At 37.6% G+C, this 24,092-nt stretch overlaps 1 protein-coding gene across 1 annotated transcript in view; it reads right to left on the bottom strand.

Moving 5' to 3' along the window:
• Positions 1-24,092, bottom strand: part of CDH20 (cadherin 20) — a 271,606-nt gene that overhangs the window by 24,550 nt on the left and 222,964 nt on the right. The window contains exons 6-7 of the mRNA XM_049901553.1: positions 13,812-13,999; positions 1,691-1,944 (exon numbers count right to left, since the gene is read on the bottom strand). Coding sequence (XP_049757510.1) covers positions 1,691-1,944; positions 13,812-13,999 — 442 coding nt within the window. The remainder of the gene's footprint in view (positions 1-1,690; positions 1,945-13,811; positions 14,000-24,092) is intronic.

Below are 24,092 nucleotides of genomic sequence, written 5' to 3'. Positions count from 1 at the left end.
GATACTGTGTGTGTGTATATTTCCTGACTCCGTTCAGTCCCATCTGCTTGTTTGTCATTCAGTAGCGTGACCTCTGACAGAACCATACTTCAGTGCTTGCTGTGTGGGAGTCCAAGGCCAGAATATGGAAAAAAGATGGAGCAGTATCCATGTGGCTATTGAGTATTTTAGAAAAGGGCTCTGATATTTTTCAAGCTTGTGTTTGTTTTATTTCAGACAGTTTTCTCCCATAAAGTTTTATTCTCTAGAGTTTTTCCTGTAGTTTATCCTCTGATATGAATAAATTAATTGATCAGAAGATATATATTTCTTGGCTTCTGAAAATATAAATTTGCTGTAGAATCTGTTTCATTTTTGTTGTGATTGTTTTGGAGATAATATGGCTTCTTCCTGTCCCATTTTACACTTAAAAAGCTTAAGATTGAAGTATGACTCCTATAAAATTGGTATAACTCATAATTGAAAGATCAGTTGCCTTCCAAAAGTTAAGTATCAGCATTTACATGAAATCATTTTAGCCATTTTAATGCCCGAAAACAAAATGTTTACTAGTCACTTAAAGGAGGCAGATTTCCCCGTAGTATAGATATTCTCTGGAGAGCACTATCCTTGTTAAACTGCAAAAGCACATTTTCATTAAATGCAAAATAGCACCAGGTGAGAGAAGTAGACAATTGACAGAAAAAAGCATTTGATAAATTGGGGTGCGTTTAAAATGTGTTATCTGCACTAAAGCCCCAGCTTCATTTTACTGTATGGCTTTCAGCAATTAATGTGACAGATGGCCTCAAATGGCTTTGGAATCCTGATCTTTTGTGTCAAGCTTCAGAGGCTTGGCAGTTGCTCTGGAAGGTTGAGGTGTCAACCTGTCCACCAGCTGTTCGCACTTCGGTTCCAGAATTGATGGGAAATAGCTGTGGTTGTAAGAGCGGTTTTCTTCCCCCTATTGAGGGGGAAGCATCTTTGTTGGAATCTTCAAGTTCAAAACACAGCTTGAAGAGATAGATACATGGGATTGCAATACAAAGCCCTCTCTGGCCAGTCTGCATGGCGTTAAAACCACTGACACTAGGGGTAATTTCTGTATCTGTTCTTCCTATGGTATGTGGTCACGTTGTTTCACTTCATTTTTTCTAAAGTAAAAAAGGTCAGAGGTTTATAAAAGTTGAAAGAAGGAAGGCACAGTGATCACCTTCATATTCACCACTGAGATTAAACAATTTTTAATGTTTTGACATTTATGTGTTTATTATCTAAAGTGGTGGTTCTCAACCGGGGCAATTTTGGCAATACCCTGGGGACATATGGCAGTATCTGGGGACATTTTGCCTTGTCATAACTCAGGATGTTACTGGTATTTAGTGGGTGGAAGTCAGAGATGTTGCAAACCATCCTACAATGCACAGGGAGCCCCCATAACAAAGAAATTTCCAGCCCAACATGTCAGAACCAAATCAAGAACCAAAGTGTAAGTGTGTGTGTTTTGCTGAACCTACTGAAAGTGAGTTACGGGCATAATGAAACTTCTAAATAACCTGGCAAAGCCATGTTGTTTAAACAGAAAGAACTCAAAGAGGAGTGTGTCCAAAAATGGGATCAGAAAGGAAGATGCAAAGGGAGAAAGTGTCTACTTTTCCCCTTTACATACAAGGGAAGGGAAGATTCCAGGATATAAGGAAAAGGTAAAAACCTGATTGAATTGTTGGTCACATCTGGGTCCTTGGCAGAAATGATTTGTATGGTGGTTCCAATGGTCACGTCCTCAGGTACCTCCACAAAATAAAAGCCAGGCTCAAATACAGGAGGCTCATCTACATCTTCCACGCTGATGTGCACTGTCGTCGTGTCGTGAAATGGGCCCAGGTTCAGAAAACGCATTTCCAGGTGAGAATTGGCTCCCTCCACTTTTAAGGTATAGCTTTTCTTGCTTTCAAAACTCAGGGGCTGAAAAGTAATGACAGGAAAACTGATTAACCACTGGCATATATGTCCAGCTTCTAAAGGATGGCCCATATTGGTGACCGATTAGAAGATTCCTGAGTTCATTAGAATGCTGGAAAAGAGTCTCATTAAGGGGAGAGTAATTGGGAGTATGTAGCAAGGTATATATAAGTTTTTGTGTGAGAGACTGACTTGATTTGTAAACTTTCACTTAAAGCACAATAAAAATTATAAAAAGAAAAATGCTGGAAAAGAGGTAAAGGGAAAAACGCGGGCAATTTTTCTCTTTTTCCATAGTTCTTAGTATTAATGTCAGTTTCAACACTTTGGGTAAGGAAAGTAAAGAAGATGTTGAACGCTTCAGAGATAGTTAAGAAATCCAGTTTGATGATTAAGAAAGCCATTGTACTCTGGCAAACTTGGCTTTAATTCTTTACTCAGGATAACTTTTGGTAGATAGGGTTCCAGGAACCATCTGTCCAGATCCTGGTTTGCCTGAGACTATCCCAGTTTCAAAACTGCTAGTCTTAAGTTTTGGAAACTTCTTCAGTCCCAAGCAAACCGGGGAGGTTGGTCACCTTATTTTTAGAGATCCTTGAGCATTTGAAAAGATGTCAGGATAATTAAGGATGAGCTCTGGTTTTGTTCCAGAGAATTTATGCAACTTTCCTTGTATATAAAGGGAAAAAATAACCACTTTTCCCCTTCTCTTCTTTCCTAGAAGCTCAATGGGCCAGTTCTACTCCGTCCTGTAGGGTCGCTATGAGTTGGAATCGACTTGAGGGCACTGGGCTGGGTATCCCATCTTTAGAAACTCTGTCTTTGAGTTCTTTCTGTTTAAACAGTTGGCCTTGCCATGTTATTTAGAAGTGAATTGTCATTATGCCTGTTCTTTTCCTTTAAGAATGAATTCTTCTCAAAGACAGACACAGTAGTAATACTTTCCAAAAAACTATCATAGCAGCTCATCAGAGTTTTGAGGGCACTGTGTCAGATTAATATTTGTGAGTATATAAGTTTATTAGAGATGATCCTTTTTAAAAACCTAATTCAATGCCCCATTTTACAGTTGAAGAAACTGAGACCCAAAGAGCCCAGAAGACCTGACTAAGTTTATGTGGCTACGTAGTATCTGAGTTGGAATACTGGTCTAGGTTATTTAATGCCTCACCCAGGGCTCTTCCCAGACTTTAATGTTGTCTAAAATTCCATCATAAAATACAGATTGTTTTTTGGCTCTTTACTTTTGTGACCTGTCTTTACCTTCAGAATGTTTTAAGATAAATATAACACTTGAGGAAAGAAAGTGAACATAAGTGCTGTTTCTTAAGAAAAGTCCCTTTTTTTTTTTAAAGCTGACAAAAGCATTTATACAACAGTTACTTCAAAGTGGTCTCAATGATAAAAAAAAGAAATTAAGTCCTATAAAATAATTACATTGGATAGCAAAGCAATTATATTAAAGCTTAAAAGTCACATGTCAATACACTGATGACTTTTTTTTTCCAGTTAAACAGTCACTCAGTATTTTTTTAATGAAACATGTTACATATCAGCACATTTTATATTAGGAACAGATATATGTCCATAGCAACTGCTTTGCTTTTGAGAAACATAGTAGGAATTGCTTTAGCTAAATTTATTATTTTAAAATTTCAACAATTTTTTCGTTTTATTGTTATTTGGCTACCACTTGTTCAGCATTTATTTAGTGTCCAGCATGATGCTAAATATTTTACTTCCCATTACTTCACTTATTTTATAAGAGCTGAGGAAAAGTGGCTTTGAAAAGTAAGGAAGCTATTTAAGGTCACACTAGCTTCTAAGTAGTGGAGCCAAGATTCAAATTCAGGTTCGTCTGACTCAAAAATGTTTACTTGCAGCTCTTAACAAGCTTGCCTTGTCCACCATAGATAGCCCACCCTTCTTCAAGAATGACAGAATTGGTGATGCTTTCTTGTGTGGACTGTCAGCTAAACAAGGCCTACTTCACACAGAGCCTGGAGGTAAGGTCCGCCTTTGGGGGCTGCTCTTTGCATGATGAGCTGACTGATTATTGCCATAGCTTCTTGTTCCATTCAAACCCAGCAGCCATTTCGACCAGCCATCCTGCCTTTCTAGTTCTTAGGCAAAAGGCAAGATTTTTATAAATGGAGAAGTCTGCCAATCAGATTATGTCTTTGAAGGAATAATTTTTACCAATTTCTTTTATTTATACTTGTTGTCTAAATCTAGATGTCTCTTTTTCTTGGAAAGTTATATTTTTTGCATTCCCACCAGCAGCGTATGAGAGTTCTAGTTGTTTTACATCCTTGTCAGCACTTGGTTTTGTCCTTTTTACAAAATTTATTCATCTTAATGGGTGTAAGGAAACCCTGGTGGCATAGTGGTTAAGAGCTACAGCTGCTAACCAAAAGGTCGGTGGTTTGAATCCACCAGGCGCTCTTTGGGAACTCTATGGGGCAGTTCTCTTCTCCCCTATAGGATTGTTACGACTTGAAATTGACTTGACAGCAACTGGTTTTTTTTGGTAATGGGTGTAAAATGGTATCTCATTGTGGTTGATTTATATTTCCCTAATGCCTAATGATGTTGAGCATCTTTTCACCTGTATGTCTTCCTTTTGTATTCTGAATTCAAGCCCTTTATCAGACATATGATTTGCAACTATTTTGTTTTAATCTGTGATTTGGCTTTTCACTCTCTTAAGAGTGTCTTTAGAGTGGAAACTCTTAATTTTAATGAAGCCTATTTCTTCCTCTTTTTTTGTAGACTAGGATTTTGATGTCATATCTAAGAAATCTTTGCCAAATAAGGGCCACAAAGATTGTTTCCGTCTAGAAATTTTATATTTTTACATTTAGGCATATCTTCCATTTTGAGTTTATTTTTGTGAGGTATAAATTGAAGTTCATTGTTTGTGCATACCAATTGTTCCAGCACCATCTGCTAAAAAGAGTAGAGTGAGTTTTTAATTATTGTAGAGCTTTCTAAATAAATTACTTAAGATTTTAAATTGTTTAAGATTATTGTCTCCCTCACCTCCACCCTTAAAATTGAAAGAAAACATGGGCCCTAAGTTTTAAATTATCCATACTTGATATTTGAGCTTGGCTTTTTCTTCTTGGATAATTTTTGTGCTTATTCTCCTTTTTTTTTCTCCTCGAATGTCAAAGAATTGCTTATTTCTATGTGCACAGTAGCAAATAAAAAAAAGTAGTAATGCCTGAGAACCCAAGTTCCAAATTCTAGAAATTTTCTAGAGTTGGAGCACACAAAAAGAAAACCCATAATATCCTTGAAAATTGGGTCCTGAATATTATGGCACAAAATGCTAATACAACTCCCTTAAGCAGAGTTATTCTTCTCTGTTCCCATGGCGGAAACCCTGGTGGTGTAGCGGTTAAGTGCTATGGCTGCTAATCAAAAGGTTGGCAGTTCGAATCCACCAGGTGCTCCTTGGAAACTGTATGGGGCAGTTCTGCTCTGTTCTGTAGGGTTGCTATGAGTTGGAATCAGCTCGATGGCAACGGGTTTGGTTTTTTTTGGTTCCCATAGCGCTCTGCCATACTTCCATTATAGCTTTTATTATTTTAAATTATAAATATCTCTTTCTTTGTTGGTCCCCTTCACCAAGCTCAAGAGTAAAAGCATGACTTAGTCAGATTTTTATTCTCTAATCACCTAGCAAGGACAGTTAAAAAAAAATGATTACACTGAATAGTACAAAAAATTTTTCAATGTGAATAGTAACATGTTGAGTGATAATATATACAGATTTTATGTTATATTTCAGTGAATCTAAGGTGCACATTTTTTTTCATACTTTTAACATCTTGGAAATATGGTTACGTCTCTGATTGATGACCCCTCAAATTGCTGTAGGCCTAATAGGAGATGGGATGTTGTCATTACTGCCTGTGCAAACCACATTTGGTCAAAACTGTTCATGTTGTACTTCAGTTGACTTTTGCATGTGTCAAACTCTAAAATGTCTTCAAAAATATTGTGCTGTGCTGAAAACAGAAATTGACATTTCCACAATAACAGTAGGAGACTTCAACTCGCCATTCTCAGTAAAGGACAGAACATCTAGAAAGAAGCTCAGCAAAGATACAGAAGAGCTAAAAAGCACAATCAGTCAACTTGACCTCCTAGGCATATATAGAACACTCCACCCAACAGCTGCAAAGTACACATTCTTTTCCTATGCACATGGAACGTTCTCCAGAATAGACCACATATTAGGACACAGAACAACCTTCAGCAAAATCCAAAACATTGAGACAATACAAAGTATCTTCTCTGACCACAATGCCATCAAAGTAGACATTAACAGCAGGAAGAATAAGGAAAAAAAAATTACATGGAAACTGAATACCACCGTGCTTAAAAAGTACTGAGTAATAGAAGGAATCAAAGATAGAATGAGAAAGTACCTAGAATCAAATGAGAATGAAAACACATCATACCAAAACCTTTGAGACACAGCAGAGGCAGTCTTCAGAGATCAATGTATAGCACTAAATCAAAAAAGAAGAAAGGGACAAAATCAAAACATTGGTTATACGACTTGAACAAATAGAAAGAGAACAGCAAAAGAGACCCACAGCCACCAGAAGAAATAATAAAGATCAGAGCAGAAGGAAATGAAATAGAGAACGGAAAAATAGAAAGGATCAACAAAACCAAAAGTTGGTGCTTTGAGAGGATCAACTAAATGAACAAACCACTGGCCAAACTGACAAAAGAAAGACAGGAGAGAATGCAAATAACCCAAAAAAGAGATGAAATGGGGGACATTACAACAGACCCAACTGAAATAAAAAGGATCATAACAGAGTATTATGAAAAACTATACTCCAACAAATTTGAAAACCTAGAGGAAACGGGCAAATTTCTAGAGACACACTACCTACCCACACTAATACAAAATTGACATTGAAAATCTGAACAGACCCATAACAAGAGAAGAGATTGAACAGATAGTAAAAACTCCCAATCAAAAAAAGCCCTGACCCAGATGGCTTCACTGGAGAATTCTACCAAACGTTCAGAGAAAAGCTTACACCAGTACTACTCAAACTGTTTTAGAACATAGAAAAGGAAGCGATACTTCCGAGTTTATTCTATGAAGCCAGCATAACCAAAACCAGGTAAAGACATCACACACACACAAAAATATTACAGATCAATATCTCTCATGAATATAGATGCAAAAATTCTCAACAAAATTCTAGCCAATAGAATTCAGCATCATATTAAAAAAATAATACACGGTGACCAAGTAGGATTCATGCCAGGTATGCAAGGATGGCTCAGCATTAGAAAATCAATCAGTGTAATCCACCATATAAATAAAACGAAAGAAAAGAGAATCACATGATCCTCTCAGTTGATGCAGAAAAGGCATTTGACAAAGTCCAATACCCATTCCTGATAAAAACTCTAAATAAAATAGGTGTAGAAGAGAAATTTCTCAACGTAATAAAAGGCATCTGTGCAAAACCAACAACCAACATTATTCTCAATGAGAGAGGCTGAAAACATTCCCCTTGAGAACAGGAACAAGACAGAAAAAGAGATATTGTGTTATAATTTGGCATTGAAACAAAAGATACGTAGGCAGCATGGCATGGAAACAACAGCAGGGAGTATGTCTGATATTAGTGAAGCATATACGTCTAACTGTGTCTACAAGAGCTCTTTGAAAACTTGCAACTAAGAAATAAGAAAGCGTTGTATCATTTAAATTGGCTAGTTTTTTTTTTTTTAATGGTATATAACTTAAAAAAGAAAAATGATGAGTTTTATAATTCATGGTATCTTAGATTTGATGAAATATAGAATTTTTGTTCTTGGTGTTTGCTCTGCCTAAGAGGAAAATGGACTCTAAACAGTTGCTTATTGTGTGCTGCAAGATAGAAGACATGCTGAAGGCTGGAAATGGCATAACATCCTTTTCATCATAAAATAAAGAACATTCTGAAAATTCTATATTTCAAGCATTTCAGTTAAGAGACTGAAAATCAATGGATTGATTACTTAAAAGCCAAAAAGACCCAAAGTACTGGGTAGTAATCAGTGTAGTTTTGTGAAGACCTAATTCTGTCAATTCAACTTAATTCCTTTTTTTGAAAAAGTATGTGCTTTTCAGACAAATAATAGGCCTTACGGAGATAAATCAAAAACAGAACTTTTGTTTCAGTTTTATTGGACGTCATTAATGACTGGAAACCCTGGTGGTGTAGTGGTTAAGTGCTACAGCTGCTAACCAAAGGGTCAGCAGTTCGAATCCGCCAGGCGCTCCTTGGAAACTCTACAGGGCAGTTCTACTCTGTCCTATAGGGTCGCTATGAGTCGGAATCGACTCGACGGCTCTGGGTTTGGTTTGGTTTTGGGTTATTAAAGACTAACTGGGAAGATGGGTACAGAACAGGCATCTGGGTGAATATTGTTCCACAGGTATAGATTGACAATAGCCCTAAAATACTTACTAGATATGTCTTGTCCATCTACCCAACTTATTGACCTCTTTCTTAATTCCATTATCTGGTGCCTTATAAGTTCAGAAGGGAATTCAAAATAACCTTGACGAAATTGTTATATGTTTTGATTAAATATGGATATAGTTTTAGAGTAACAAAGAGTGTTCTGTCTTATGAGGTTTGATCCTCTCTCCAGGTAAGGGAGCTGGAGAAAAGACATTTTGAAGTTCCTTCAGATACAGAATTGTAACAGTTGTTTAAATGAATGTCTTATAGTAAGGCATAAGTTACAATAATATTTAATAGTAACTTAATATTATATCAGTTAAAAAAAATAAAAAGTTTTTTTTTATTTAGAATTATCTAATATATATTATTTTAGGATATAAAGTAAAAATTATATTAGGAATCCAAAAAGTTCTTTTTCTGATTGCTTAATTTTTTTAATAGGATTTTTGCATTGAAGAAATGGTAATTATCCACAACTTCAGGTGTTCACCTTATATACAGTTACCAGTTATGGCAAGCAATGTTTTATTAATCATTAACTTGAGGCATGCCACATAGTAGACATGCATCCTTAATTCTGTGTCATACATTAAATTGATATTATTTTTAGTCACCTTTTATAATCCTAGCATGTGTTACTCTCAAAGAAAAAATAAAATAAGAAACTGTAATATTTAAATTACATATAGATTTATTTGATGATTCAGAAATTAATCTCAGCATATTGCACTGTTCCTGGGTCATTGTGAGCTGGTTGTAAAGATTCTGGTTGGTGGAATGCTGAGTACATCTCTTCTTTCATTGTGTTTGATTCCATCTTAAATTCAGGACAAACATGTGAACTGTCCTCTGCTTCTCTTTTAAAGCAGTGTTAATTCAGCTTTATGAAATAGCATAAAGTTATAAACACACACCAACTTGCACCACGTTCTAAATTATGACTGTGTTGCTTTTGTCAAAGTCATTAATGACCTCAAAATTCCTAAAACCTATAGTCAATTTTTAATGTTCTTGTTTGACCTTCAGCTGCATTCATCACAGGGGATCACTCCCTTCTCTTAGAAACACTTTCTTCATGGCTTCCAGGACACCACGCTCTCTTGATTTTCCTCCTGCCTCCCTGGTCTCTTAGGCTGCTTGCTTGTCGTTGCTCTTCTCCCTGACCTCTTAATGTTAAGGTGCCTCAAGGCTCATTCATACACTTTAAGGAGGTCTTCTGCAGCAGATTTGCCCAATACAATATGTCATTTGATAACTGCTGCTTCCATGGACCTTGATGTGGATCCAAGTAAGATGAAATTCTTGACATCAATCTTTTCTCCATTTATCATGTGTTGCTTATTGGTCCAATTGTGAGGATTTTTGTTTTCTTTATGTTGAAGTGTAATCCATACTGAAGGCTGTAGTCTTTGATTTTCATAAGAAAGTGCTTCAAGCCCTCTTTACTTTCAGCAAGCAAGGTTGTGTCATCTGCATATAGCAGGTTGTTAATGAGTTTTTCTCCAATCCTGATGCCATGTTCTTAATACTGTCCACCTTCTTGGATTATTTGCTCAGCTTACAGATTGAATAAGTATAATGAAAGGATAGAACCCTGATGCGTACCTTTCCTGCTTTTAAACCATGCGGTATCTCCTTGCTCTGTTCCAGTGACTGCCTCTTGGTCTATGTACAGGTTCCCCATCAGTACAATGAAGTGTTCTGGACTACCCATTCTTCACGATGTTGTCCATAATGATCCACACAGTCAAATGCCTTTGCATAGTCAATAAAACACAAGTAAACATCTTTCTGGTATTCTCTGCTTTCATCCAAGATCCATCTGACATCAGTAATGATATCCCTTGTTCCATGTCCTCTTCTGAATCTAGCTTGAATTTCTGGCAGTTCCTAATCGATACACTGCTGCAACTGCTTTTGAATGATCTTCAGCAAAATTTTACTTGGATGTGATATTAATGATATTGTTTGATAATTTCCACATTTGGTTGGATCACCTTTCTTTGGAATGGGCACAAATATGTATCTCTTCCAGCCTTTTGGACAGGAAGCTGTCTTCTAAATTTCTTGGCGTAGACGAGTGAGCGCTTCTAGTGTTGCATCCATTTGTTGAAACATCTCAGTTGGTATTCTGTCGATTTCACGGAGCCTTGTTTTTCGCCAGTGCCTTCAGTGCAGCTTAGACTTCTTCCGTCCATACCATTGGCACTTGATCATATGCTACCTCCTGAAATGGTTGTGTTGACCATTCTTTTTGATACAGTGACTCTTTGTATTCCTTCCATCTTCTTTTGTTGTTTCCTGCGTCATTCAATGTTTTGCCCATAGAATCCTTCAGTATTGCAACTCGAGGCTTGAATTTTTTTTTCAGTTCTTTTAGCTTGAGAAATGCTGAGCATGTATTTTGCTTTCAGTTTTCTAACTCCAGGTCTTTGCATATGTCATTATAATACTTTGTCTTCTTGAGCCACACTTTGAAATCTTCTGTTCAGCCCTTCTGCTTCATCATTTCTTCCATTTGCTTTAGCCACTGTGCATTCATTAGGAAGTTTCAGAGTCTCTTCTGACATCCATTTTGGTCTTTTCTTTCTTTCCTACCTTTTTAATGACCCTTTGCTTTCTTCGTGTGTGAGGTCCTTGATGTCATCCCACAAGTTGTCTGGTTTTTGGTCATTAGTGTTCAGTGTCCCAAATCGATCCTTGAGATGGTTTCTAAATTCAGGTGGGATATACTCAAGGTTGTACTTTGGCTCTCGTGGACTTGTTTTAATTATCTTCAGCTTCAGCTTGAACTTGGATATGAGCAATTGATGGTCTATTCAGAGTTGTCCTCTGGCCTTGCTCTGACTGATGATATTGAGCTTCTCCATCGTCTCTGACCACACATGTGATCAATCTGATTTCCCATGTATTCCTTCTGGTGAGTCACCATTTATGTTGTTGAAAAAAGGTTGTTGCTCTTGCAGTATTCTGTCCTGTGATCTCTAGCATCATTTCTATCACCAAGGCTGTATTTTCCAACTAGTAACCCTTCTTTGTTTCCAGCTTTTGCATTCTAATCACTAGTAATTGTCAATGGATCTTGATTTGCGTGTTTAATCAATTTCAGACTGCAGAAGTTGGTAGAAATCTTCTGTTTCTTCATCTTTGGCATTAGAGGTTGGTGCGTAAATTTGAATAACAGTCGTATTAACTGGTCTTCCTTGTAGGCATATGGATATTATCCTGTCACTGACAGTGTTGTACTTCAGCATCACAGCAACATGCAAGCCCCCACAGTATGACAAACTGACAGACGAGTGGTGGATCTATATGCTTAGGAGCCCAAATTTACATTTCCAGCCCAATACTCTTCAGACCCCTATATCCAGCTGCCACTACACACCTCCACTTGGGTGTCTAATAGATACTGGATATGTAACATGTCCAGAGCTGAATCCCAATATTTGACACCCCACCACCTGCTTGACTTGTGGACTTCCCTATCTCGATTAATGGTGACTCCAATCTTATTGTTTTGTTGAGTTCCTGTCTTTCTTTCATATCCTTATCTAATCTTTTGGGAGATCCTGTTGGCTCTACTTTCAGATTCTGACCACTTCTCACTACCTGTGTTCCTACTACTCAGGGCAAAGCCACCATTATCTCTTACCTGGATTGTTGTAATAGCCTCCTGGATGGTCTTGCTGTTTCCATCCTTGCCCCTTATGGGCTTTACTTAGTACAGACTACATTGCCAAATGAAAGTCCTGTCATATTACATATCTGCTGAAAAAACCTTTAGTGGTTCCCTACTTTGCTCAGAATAAAAGCCAGAGTCCTTACTTCAGGCTATAAGGTCCTACATGATTTGGCCCCCTTGTTACTTTTCTGACCTCATCTCTTAGTGTTCTCTGTTCCACTCCACCTTAAACGCTTCCTTGCTGCTCTTGAAACACACCAGGCATGGTCCTACCTCAGGGTCTTTGCACTGGCTTGTTCCCGTTGCCTGGGGCGCTTGCCACAATATCTCCATGGCCCATTCCCACATCTTCAGGCTGCCATGTACAGTTGTCATCAAAAGTTATTTGTAGAGCACATCAGAGGGCTGTGCATTGTCAACCTGAGTACCTCCATGCAGTGACACTTCTTACTTCCTTAAAGCCTTTGCATAAATGCCACTTCTCAGGCCATCCTAACTGCCCAATTTAAATCTCAGATCATCTTGGCTTTTCTACTTATGTTTTACTCCTGTAGTCCTTATCACCTTCTAATACACCGTTTTATTTATTTACTTGTGTTCTGATCATCTTCTTCCTCTCACTAGAATGTAAGTTCCATGGGGGCAGAGATTTTTGGCTGTTTTATTTACACTCTGTGTATCCAGTGCCTAGAACAATATCTGGCACATAGTAGACACTTAAGCAAGGATGGCAAGAGTTCGTCTCATGTGCTTTGGACATGTTATCAGGAGGGACCAGTCCCTGGAGAGGGACATCATGCTTGGTAAAGTAAAGGATCAGCTGAAAAGGAAGACCCTCAGTGAGATGGATTGACATGGTAGCTGTGCTAATGGGTTCAAACATAGCAATGACTGAGGATAGCACAGGACCAGGCAGTGTTTTGTTCTGTTGTACATGACTCGATAGCACCTAACAACAACAGTAGACTTTTGATAAATACTCTTTGAATAAATACGTTAGATGTATTCAAAACAGAAGCGAAGGAATATTAATGAATTTTTGAATTAGTATAGTTTAGCAGATATGTATTTACTGAGATGTTAAAGCTTCAATTAAAAAATATTATCTTCTAGCTTGAATATTTCCGTATATACTTCATGTCACGTAAAGAATCCATAGCTTACATCCAGAAAACTTGGATCACAGGAGTTTCAAGTGGTAACAGTCACTCAGCAGCTATGTTTGATAACGCTTTCTCAACTCTAATTAGCACTGGATCTTCCAGTAGCAGTTAAAAAACCCTGAATGTTATTTACTGAATCATAAACAATATTATGGCTTGCTTTATTTTTATTTATGGTATACTACATTAAAAAATGGGAATTATTCAAGTGCAATTATCGATCAAGTCAAACATAATTACAGAATTAAGCCAAAACAGTATTTTAAGTGGCTAAATAGAGAACTAGGAGAACTGACATATTTATAATATATTTTCCTCATGACCTGGTACCGTTTCTGTAAAGATGGCACAGCTGGTGTTCTCATGTAAGCAAAAGAATAAGAGTTTTTTTTTTTTTTTAAATAATAGAAAAGAGCTTTTATCATAGGATTTGAATTAATACCTGTGAACAGCCCAACAGCCCATTCTAGCACTTCATATACATTCAAAACATCCGTTAAAATGATCTGGAAAAAGGATTTATACTACCTTCTTCACAGTTATGATGCCGACTTGGAAATTGGGATCCGTGTTAATGTCAAAGGTGTCTGCACCATCTCCGTCAATGATAGTGTACTTCATTTCTGCATTGATTCCTTCATCCAAGTCCTTGGCAAACACTCTCCCCACAGTGGAGCTAATTGGGGCTGATTCCAACACACTCATCTGATAATGTTCTGGGAAGAAAGGGAAGGACATGCATTCTTGGTAATTGGCCCTCATAAAATATGCCTCGTCATTATCCACATCACTTCAGGCATGTTCTGCAAGACATCTTTTTCTTAGTTCAAACATTAACACTTTAAGTTCAATTTACAGATGAAAACCTGAGACCCAGAGAAGCTAACTGAACTAGGCGATAGCCTTGTACTGAGCGTTCTGTAAGGAAGAGCCAAAATAGCTTGAACACAGTCCTAAGAGTAGGACAGGATAAAAGCAAAAATACTTCTCGTCCCAGTGAATCTGCCTTCAGAGTGGTGGGAAGTACCTTGCTTTCCAGTCTTTTGGTATTCCTATTGAACTGAAATGTTTCCCCAAATTGGCAGTCCCTTCTGAGAAAGAGAAAAACCTTGTGGTCACAGAGTACATGCGTTCTGTTCACAGTTCTCAATGCCCACATTTTCCTTTGTTGCCTGGCTGAGTGCCCACCTCTATGTCCACCTGCCCAAAGGTAATGGTGCCAAGTGATATCAAGGAGGAACAGCCGCAGAGAGCAGGCTCAACTAGCTCTGTGTGTTGTCCTTCAATGTGTCCTAGCACCTAGGACTGCCCACTGGTTTCTTTTTCATGAACAAACCCCTGAGACTTCTTGTTTCTTGTTCCAAATAGAATACCAAAAAGTCCTCATATATGTAAGAAGCTCAGAGTTGGTAATGTTCTTTCCAACTTGATAATCCTGGTTCACAATTAAATTTAGTTTATTTTCATGAAGTTCTATCTTTGCCAGCTTACCTTCTTTGGGCCCCAGCTTTTTGACATTCATCATTATTTTGTCAATCATAATGTTACTGACTAGCAAAGAAAATTACACATTCATTCACATTTGCAATATGTTCATGGCCTCTTTTATTCTAGTATGCATTCCAAGCTACAGGGAAGCCGGGGATATGAGGGCTTGAGTTTTACAAAGAGTTGGGGAGGTGGGCAGTACCCAGCCAGCGCACAGTGCACAGCGCACCACCTTGCATAGAGGAAAAATGACGCCTGTTCTTTGCAAATATGATCCAGGATATCTCTAACATCTGTACTAAGCTGGCAGGTACTTGGATTTCATGATCTCATTACATTCACTTCCAAAGGATTTGATGGATTAGACTTTGCTATTGCAGAACTTTTGGGAGAAACAAACAAGCATCTGCCTACATTTTTTCCACACCAGGAAAGCTATGTGTTATGCATTTAAACATATACATAGAGTTGCTATATGTGATACATAACATTAGAAATAAGTAGATTGGGATCTTGATATTCCATTATATTTGGCTCAATTAAAGATGACTGAGCTATTTCAATGGAAAATAGTAGGTGTATCATTTTGTCAACATCTTGTAATCAGTTATGGTAACATTTGTGAAGAAGAAGGAAAATGAAATTGCTAGCAACAAGAGAAAGAACAATCAGAAGATTAAGAAGGCAGAAGAGTTTATCTAAGGTAGGTTTATAGAATAGTGAGATCATCCGAATTTAGTTTTAGCAAGTTGGTGGGAAATACTTAATGGCGAGATAAAGCAAATTAAAAAAAAAGTCTAAAAGCGATGACAATTTTAGAGGAAGCAGAGATAATGTGCAAAGAATGCTTAGAGACACAGAAATTTAAACTTTATACATTTCCATTTTGTCTTCAGTGTAACTTGGTCCATACTTCCACTGCATCTGAGGTTCCTCATTATTACTCTATTTTGCAAAAGCAACAACTCAAAACGTGTGCTGTCGAGTGGTGTTAGAACGTTGGTTCTGGGGGACGGGACTAAAACCCCTCTTATCATTGTGTCATGTTCTGCCATTACGAAGCTGTCACGTTTTGTGTAATATGACTTTCCTACAATATGTCCAAATCTGTAAACTTAGGAACTCTGTAATAACTTGGTTCTTCTGCCCTTTTTGCTGCCATCAGAGATTTTGCCTAGTGTCAAGTTTAAAAAGCCAAATAAAGTAGTTCAAGGATGTTCAAAAATGTACTCTACAGTGAGTACAACATGGTAATAAGATGGAACCCACAGTGTCAGCAAAGCAACAAAAACCCAGTCCATTATGGCATGTCACAAAGTAGTACTCTCTACTGTAAGACCAATCAACTTAGTAACCTACTTACTTGTATCATTTGTGAAATGCTTATCTAGCATCCTGCCTTTTTGTTTCATGAGCTCATGGGGACTTCATGTATACCAGTTGCATGTAAAATATTTGTACTCTTTTCCTGTATTTACTTGGAAATTTAAATTAGATGGTTCACTTGGTCTGGCAGACTCAAAATATAGTTACTCAGCTGATGGTCTGACTTGACCGTTTCTGTTTTTAGTATATATTATATATATTTAACCTGGCATCCCTGGTTAAGTCTTTCACCTGAGAGTTGTCTTCTGCTCTTACTTCTCTAGCTACTCCCTTTAGGCGTCTGCTTCCAAATTGATGTCTCCATTCCTGGGCCCCATTTCACAATCATAGCTCTATATTTCCACCTTCCTTAAGGACATTCAACCTGATGGTCCTGCTGTAACATCATATTCAAATAGAAATTTATCTTCCTTCTTTCCTGCTACTAATTCTGTTACGCTTTCTCTATTGCTATCAGTGGTATAGTCTTTCTGCCTGTTACCCACACCTAAAACATCATTGTCATCTTTGACTCCACCCTCTCCCTTGGTTCCCTTAAGGAAGAAATCAAGAGGCATTCCACTCCTCAGCCTTTTCCTTAGCCCTTATCAGTTCGAAACTTTGGAATCTACAATTCCTCTAACTGATTAGCCTCCTGCGTCTAGTCTCCATCCCTGGCAACCCATCCTGTGCGTAGCTACCAAATTAGCCTTTCTTTATGTATCTCTCTTGCTCAAAAACTTTTGACTACCATTAGAAATATAACACATTTGAAACACTAAAGAGCAGGTCTAGATTTTAGGGGTCTTTGAACATAAAATTAGATTTACAGTTTTATTTCTGCCTTATCCTTTGCATCTTTGTTTTAAGCATATTTATCTCCCTATACCTAGAATGTGCTTTTGGCATTGTGGCTTTTATATATATATATATATATTTTCTGACATACAGGTTTCCACTAGGATGAGCTCTAGGAGAGCAAGAATTTTGTTTGTCTTGTACAGTGCTCAACGTCCCACACCTACACTAGTGCCTGGAACACATCTTTTTTGAATGCCTCCCCTCTTGGAATGTTCTCCTTCCTGCTTATTTAAATCCTTTCTATTTTTCAACCCTGTGCTGAAGTCTTATCCTTCTCTGAAGCCCTCATTCATCTTAGTTTATTGTGAAGGCATCATTCTGCACTATCCAAGTGGCATACAACATGTTGTTATAGGTCAGGTTTTTATGTGCATAGAAGTTATGCTGCCCAGGTGGATTCTAAGCCTCACAGGGGCAGGGACTGGGATTTGAGCACTTTTGCACCCCTTATTCCAGTGTGTTTACATAGCAGGTGCTCAGTATATACCTGTAAATCGACTGGTTAAGATGGTTAGATGGGTCAGTACAGGCATATCTCAAATACTGTGGGTTTGGTTCCATACCATAACAATAAAACATATTGCAATCAAGGGAGTCACATGAATATTTTGGTTTCCCAGTGCATATAAATGTTATGTTTACACTATTCCGTAGTCTATTAAGTATACAATAGCATTATGTCTAAAAAACAATGTACGTACCTTAGTCAAAAAATACTTTATTGCTAAAAAATCATCTGAGCCTTCAGCGAGTCATAATCTTTTTGCTGATGAAGGGTCTTGCCTCAATGTTGATGGCTGCTAACTGATCAGAGTGGAGGTTGCTGAAGGTTGGGGTGGCTGTGGCAATTTCTTAAAATGAGACAACAATGAAGTTTGCCACATTGATTGACACTTTTTTCACAAAAGATTTCTTTGTGGCATGTGATGCCATTTGATAGCATTTTACCTACAGAAGAACTTCTTTCAAAATGGGAGTCTGTCCTGTCAAACCTTGCTGCTGCTTTATCACCTAAGTTTATGTAATATTCTAAATCCTTGTGTTGTAGTTTCAACAATGTTCACAGCATCTTTACCAGGAGTAGATTCCATCTCAAGAAACCACTTTCTTTACTCATCCATGAGAAGCAACTCCTCATCCACCAAAATTTTGTCAAAAGATTGAAGCAATTCAGTCACATCTTCAGGCTCCAGTTTTTTTTTTTTTTTAATAATTTTTATTGTGCTTTAAGTGAAAGTTTACAAATCAAGTCAGTCTCTCACACAAAAACCCATATAAACCTTGCTACACACTCCCAATTACCCTCCCCCTAATGAGACAGCCCACTCTCTCTTTTCGTGTCCATTTTGCCAGCTTCTAACCCCCTCCACCTGCTCATCTCCCCTCCAAGCAGGAGATGCCAACATAGTCTCAAGTGTCCACCTGATCCAAGAAGGTCACTCCTCACCAGCATCCCTTTCCAACCCATTGTCCAGTCCAATCCATGCCTGAAGAGTTGGCTTCGGGAATGGTTCTTGTCCTGGGCCAACAGAAGGTCTGGGGGCCGTGACCAATGGGGTTTTTCTAGTCTCAGTCAGACCATTAAGTCTGGTCTTATGAGAATTTGGGGTCTGCATCCCACTGCTCTCCTGCTCCCTCAGGGGTTCTCTGTTGTGTTCCCTGTCAGGGCAGTCATCGGTTGTAGCCGGGCACCATCTAGTTCTTCTGGTCTCAGGATGATGTAGTCTCTGGCCCATGTGGCCCTTTCTGTCTCTTGGGCTCGGAATTACCTTGTGTCCTTGGTGTTCTTCATTCTCCTTTGACCCAGGTGGGTTGAGACCAATTGATGCATCTTAGATGGCTGCTTGCTAGCGTTTAAGACCCCAGATGCCACTCTTCAAAGTGGGATGCAGAATGTTTTTTTATTATGCCAATTGACTTAGATGTCCCCGGAAACTATGGTCCCCAGACCGCTGCCCCTGCTACGCTGGGCTTCGAAGCATTCAGTTTATTCAGGAAACTTCTTTGCTTTTGGTTTAGTCCAATTGTGCTGACCTCCCCTGTATTGTGTGTTGTCTTTCACTTCACCTAAAGTAGTTCTTATCTACTACCTAGTGAATACCCCTCTCCCACCCTCCTTCCCTCCCCCCTATCATAACCACAAAAGAATGTTTTCTTCTCAGTTTAAACTATTTCTCAAGTTCTTATAATAGTGGTCTTATACAATATTTGTCCTTTTGCAACTGACTAATTTCACTCAGCATAATGCCTTCCAGGTTCCTCCATGTTATGAAATGTTTCACAGATTCCTCACTGTTCTTTATCGATGTGTAGTATTCCATTGTGTGAATATACCATAATTTATTTATCCATTCATCCGTTGATGGGCACCTTGGTTGCTTCCATCTTTTTGCTATTGGAAGCAGTGCTGCAATAAACATGGGTGTGCATATATCTGTTTGTGTAAAGGCTCTTATTTCTCTAGGTTATATTCCAAGGAGTGGGATTGCTGGATGGTATTTTCTATTTCTAGCTTTTTAAGGAAGGACCAAATCGATTTCTAAAGTGGTTGTACCATTTTACATGCCCAACGGCAGTGTAGAAGTGTATCAGTCTCTCCACATCCTCTCCAATATTTATTATTTTGTGTTTTTTGGATTAATGCCAGCCTTGTTGGAGTGAGATGAAATCTCATTGTAGTTTTGATCTGCATTTCTCTAATGGCTAATGATCATCCACATTTCCTCATATATCTGTTAGCTACCTGAATGTCTTATCTTTTGCCCATTTTTTAATTGGGTTATTTGTCTTTTTAGAGTTGAGTTTTTGCAGTATCGTGTAGACTTTAGAGATAAGGCGCTGAACAGAAATGTCATAGCTAAAAATTTTTTCCCGTTCTGTAGGTAGTCTTTTTACTCTTTTGGTGAAGTCTTTGATGAGCACAGGCGTTTGATTTTTAGGAGCTCCCAGTTATCTAGTTTTTCTTCTGTATTCTTTGCAATGTTTTTTATACTGTTTATGCCATGTATTAGGGCTCCTAACGTCCCTATTTTTTCTTCCATGATCTTTATCGTTTTAGATTTTATATTTAGGTCTTTGATCCATTTTGAGTTAGTTCTTGTGCATGGAGTGGGGTATGGGTCTTGTTTCATTTTTTTGCAAATGGATATCCAGTTATGCCAGCACCATTTGTTAAAAAGACTGTCTTTTCCCCATTTAACTGTTTTGGGGCCTTTGTCAAATATCAACTGCTGATACGTAGATGGATATATGTCTGGATTCTCAATTCTGTTCCATTGGTCCTTGTATCTGTTGTTGTACCAGTATCAGGCTGTTTTGACTACTGTGGCGGTATAATAGGTTCTAAAATCAGGTAAAGTAAGGCCTCCCACTTTGTTTTTCTTTTCCTAATGTCTTACTTATCTGGGGCCTCTTTCCCTTCCATATGAAGTTGGTGATTTGTTTCTCCATCTCATTAAAGAATGTCCTTGGGATTTGGATCAGAATTGCATTAAATGTCTAGATCGCTTTTGGTAGAATAGACATGTTTATAATGTTAAGTCTTCCAGTCCACGAACAAGGTATGTTCTTCCACTTATGTAAGTCTCTTTTGGTTTCTTGCAGAAGTGTACTGTAGTTTTCTTTGTATAAGTCTTTTCCATCTCTGGTAAGATTTATTCCTAAGTATTTTATCTTCTTGGGGGCTACTATAAATGGCATTGATTTGGTGATTTCCTCTTTGATGTTCTTTTTGTTGGTGTAGAGGAATCCAACTGATTTTTGTACGTTTATCTTGTATCCCGATACTCTGCTGAACTCTTCTATTAGTTTCAGTAGTTTTCTGGAGGATTCCTTAGGGTTTTCAGTGTATAAGATCATGGCATCTGCAAATAGAGATACTTTGACTTCTTCCTTGCCAATCTGGATGCCCTTTATTTCTTCATCTAGCCTAATTGCTCTGGCTAGGACTTCCAGCACAATGTTCAGTAAGAGTGGTGATAAAGGGCATCCTTGTCTGGTTCCCGATCTCAGTGGAAATGTTTTCAGGCTCTCTCCATTTAGGGTGATGTTGGCTGTTGGCTTTGTATAAATGCCCTTTATTATGTTGAGGAATTTTCCTTCTATTCCTATCTTGCTGAGAGTTTTTATCATGAACGGGTATTAAACTTTGTCAAATGCCTTTTCTGCATCAATTGATAAAATCGTGTGATTCTTGTCTTTTGTTTTATTTATGTGGTAGATTAGATTGTTTTTCTAATGTTGAACCAAGCCTGCATACCTGGTATGAATCCCGCTTGGTCATGGTGAATTATTTTTTTTGGTACGTTACTGAGTTCTGTTGGCTAGAATTTTGTTGAGGATTTTTGCATCTACATTCATGAGGGATATAAAATCCAGTGCTGTTGAGTCGATTTTGACTCATAGCGACCCTATAGGACAGAGTGGAACTGCCCGATAGAGTTTCCAAGGAGCACCTGGCGGATTTGAACTGCTGACGCTTTGGATATAGGTGTATAATTTTCTTGTGGTGTCTTTACCTGGTTTTGGTATCAAGGATATGGTGGCTTCATAGAATGAGTTTGGTACTATTCCATCCTTTTCTATGGTCTGAAATACCTTTAGTAGTAGTGGTGTTAACTCTTCTCTCAAAGTTTGGTAGAACTCTGCAGTGAAGCTGTCTGGACCAGGGCTTTTTTTTTGTTGAGGATTTTTTGATTACCTTTTCAATCTCTTCTTTTGTTATGGGTCTATTTAGTTGTTCTACCTCTGTTTGTGTTAGTTTAGGTAGGTAGTGTTTTTCTAGGAATTCATCCATTTCTTCTAGGTTTTCAAATTTGAGTATAGTTTTTGATAGTAATCTGATACGATTCTTTTAATTTCAGTTGGGTCTGTTGTAATATTGCCCGTCACATTTCTTATTCAGGTTATTTGCTTCCTCTCCTGTTTTTCTTTTGTCAGTTTGGCCAGTGTTTTATCAATTTTGTTGAGTTTTTCAAAAAACCCGCTTTTGGTTTTGTTAATTCTTTCAATTGTTTTTCTATTTTGTATCTCATTTAGTTCAGCTCTAATTTTTATTATTTGTTTTCTTCTGGTGCCTGTGGGTTTCTTTTGTTGCTCTCTTTCTATTTATTCAAGTTGTAGAGATAATTCTTTGATTTTAGCCCTTTCTTCTTTTTGGATGTGTGCATTTATTGATATAAATTGGCCTCTGAGCACCGCTTTTGCTGTGTCCCAAAGGTTCTGATAAGAAGTGTTTTCATTCTCATTGGATTCTGTGAATTTCTTTATTCCATCCTTAACGTCTTCTATAATCCAGTCTTTTTTGAGCAGGGTATTGTTCAGTGTCCAAGTGTTTGCTTTCTTTTCTCGTTATTGATTTCCATTTTTATGGCCTTATGGTCAGAGAAGATGCTTTGTAATATTTCCATGTTTTGGATTCTGCTAAGGCTTGCTTTATGACCTAATAATGTGGTCTATTCTAGAGAATGTTCCATGTGCACTAGAAAAGAAAGTATACTTGGTTGTTGTTGGGTGGAGTGTTCTGTATATGTCTACGAGGTCCCATTGGTTGATTGTGGCATTTAGATCTTCCGTGTCTTTATTGTGCTTCTTTCTGGATGTCCTGTCCTTCACTGAAAGTGGTGTGTTAAAGTCTCCTACTATTATTGTGGAGCTGTCTATCTCATTTTTCAATACTGATAGAGTTTGTTTTATGTATCTTGTGGCCCTGTCATTGGGTGTATAAATATTTAATATGGTTCTATCTTCTTGGTGTATTGTCCCTTTAATCATTATATAGTGTCCTTCCTTATCCTTTCTGATGGATTTAACTTTAAAGTCTATTTTGTCAGAAATTAATATTGCCCCTCCTGCTCTTTTTTGTTTGCTTGATATACTTTTTTCCATCCTTTGAGTTTCAGTTTGTTTGTGTCTCTGAGGTGTGTCTTTTGTAGGCAGCATATAGACGGATCTTATTTTTTAATCCATTCCGCCACTCTCTGTCTCTTTATTGGTGCATTTAGTCCCTTTACATTCAGGGTAGTTAGGGATAGGTATGAATTTAGTGCTATCATTTTGATGTCTTTTTTTGTGTGTTGAGAGTTTCTTTTCCCCACTTGATTTTATGTGCTGAGTAGATTTTCTTTATATATTGTCCTTTCCTCATATTTGTTGTTGTTGATTTTGTTTCAGCTGATTGTCTGTTTTTCCCTTGTATATTATTTTGATGAGTAGGATAGTTTTTCTCCTTTGTGGTTACCTTATTATTTACCCCTATTTTTCTAAATTTAAAACTTTTATTTCTTTGTATGGCCGTATCTTCCTCTCCATATGGAAGGTGTGTGATTACATTTCTTAGTCCCTCTTTATTATTTTAATGTTGTCGTCTTTTATATGATGACATCACTGTTACCCTGTTTTGGGCTTTTTTTTTTTTTATAATCTTACTTTGTATTTTTGGATTTCCCTGGCTGCGTTGACTTCTGGTTGCTATGCCCAGTGTTCTAGTCTTGGGTTTATACGTGATACTATCGATTTTCTAACCAAAGAACTTCCTTTAGTATTTCTTGTAGTTTTGGTTTGGTTTTTATGAATTCCCTAAACTTCTGTTTATCTGGAAATGTGCTAATTTCACCTTCACGTTTGAGAGACAGTTTTGCTGGTTAGATGATTCTTGGCTGGCAATTTTTTTCCATCAATGCTTTGTATAAGTCATTGCATTGCCTTCTTGCCTGCAATGTTTCTGGTGAGTAGTCCGAGCTTATTCTTATTGGCTTTCCTTTGTAGGTGACTTTTTGTTTATCCCTCGCTGCTCTTATAATTCTCTTTTTATGTTTGGTTTTGGTAAGTTAGATTATAATATGTCTTGGTGACTTTCTTTTCAGATCTACCTTATGGGGAGTTCAATGAGCATCTTGGATAGATATCTCCTCATCTTTCACAATATCAGGGAGGTTTTCTGCCAACAAATCTTCAACAATTTTCTCCGTATTTTCTGTTATCCCTCCCTATTCTGGTACTTCAGTCACTCATAGGTTATTTGTCTTGATAGAGTCCCACATGATTCTTAAGGTTTCTTCATTTTTTAAAATTCTTTTATCTGATTTTTCTTCAAAT

This window comes from Elephas maximus, chromosome 11 (assembly GCF_024166365.1).
Source record: "Elephas maximus indicus isolate mEleMax1 chromosome 11, mEleMax1 primary haplotype, whole genome shotgun sequence".
Taxonomy (NCBI): domain Eukaryota; kingdom Metazoa; phylum Chordata; class Mammalia; order Proboscidea; family Elephantidae; genus Elephas; species Elephas maximus.
Note: the sequence above shows the minus strand (reverse complement) of the source record. Positions and strands in the feature narration are given on the sequence as shown.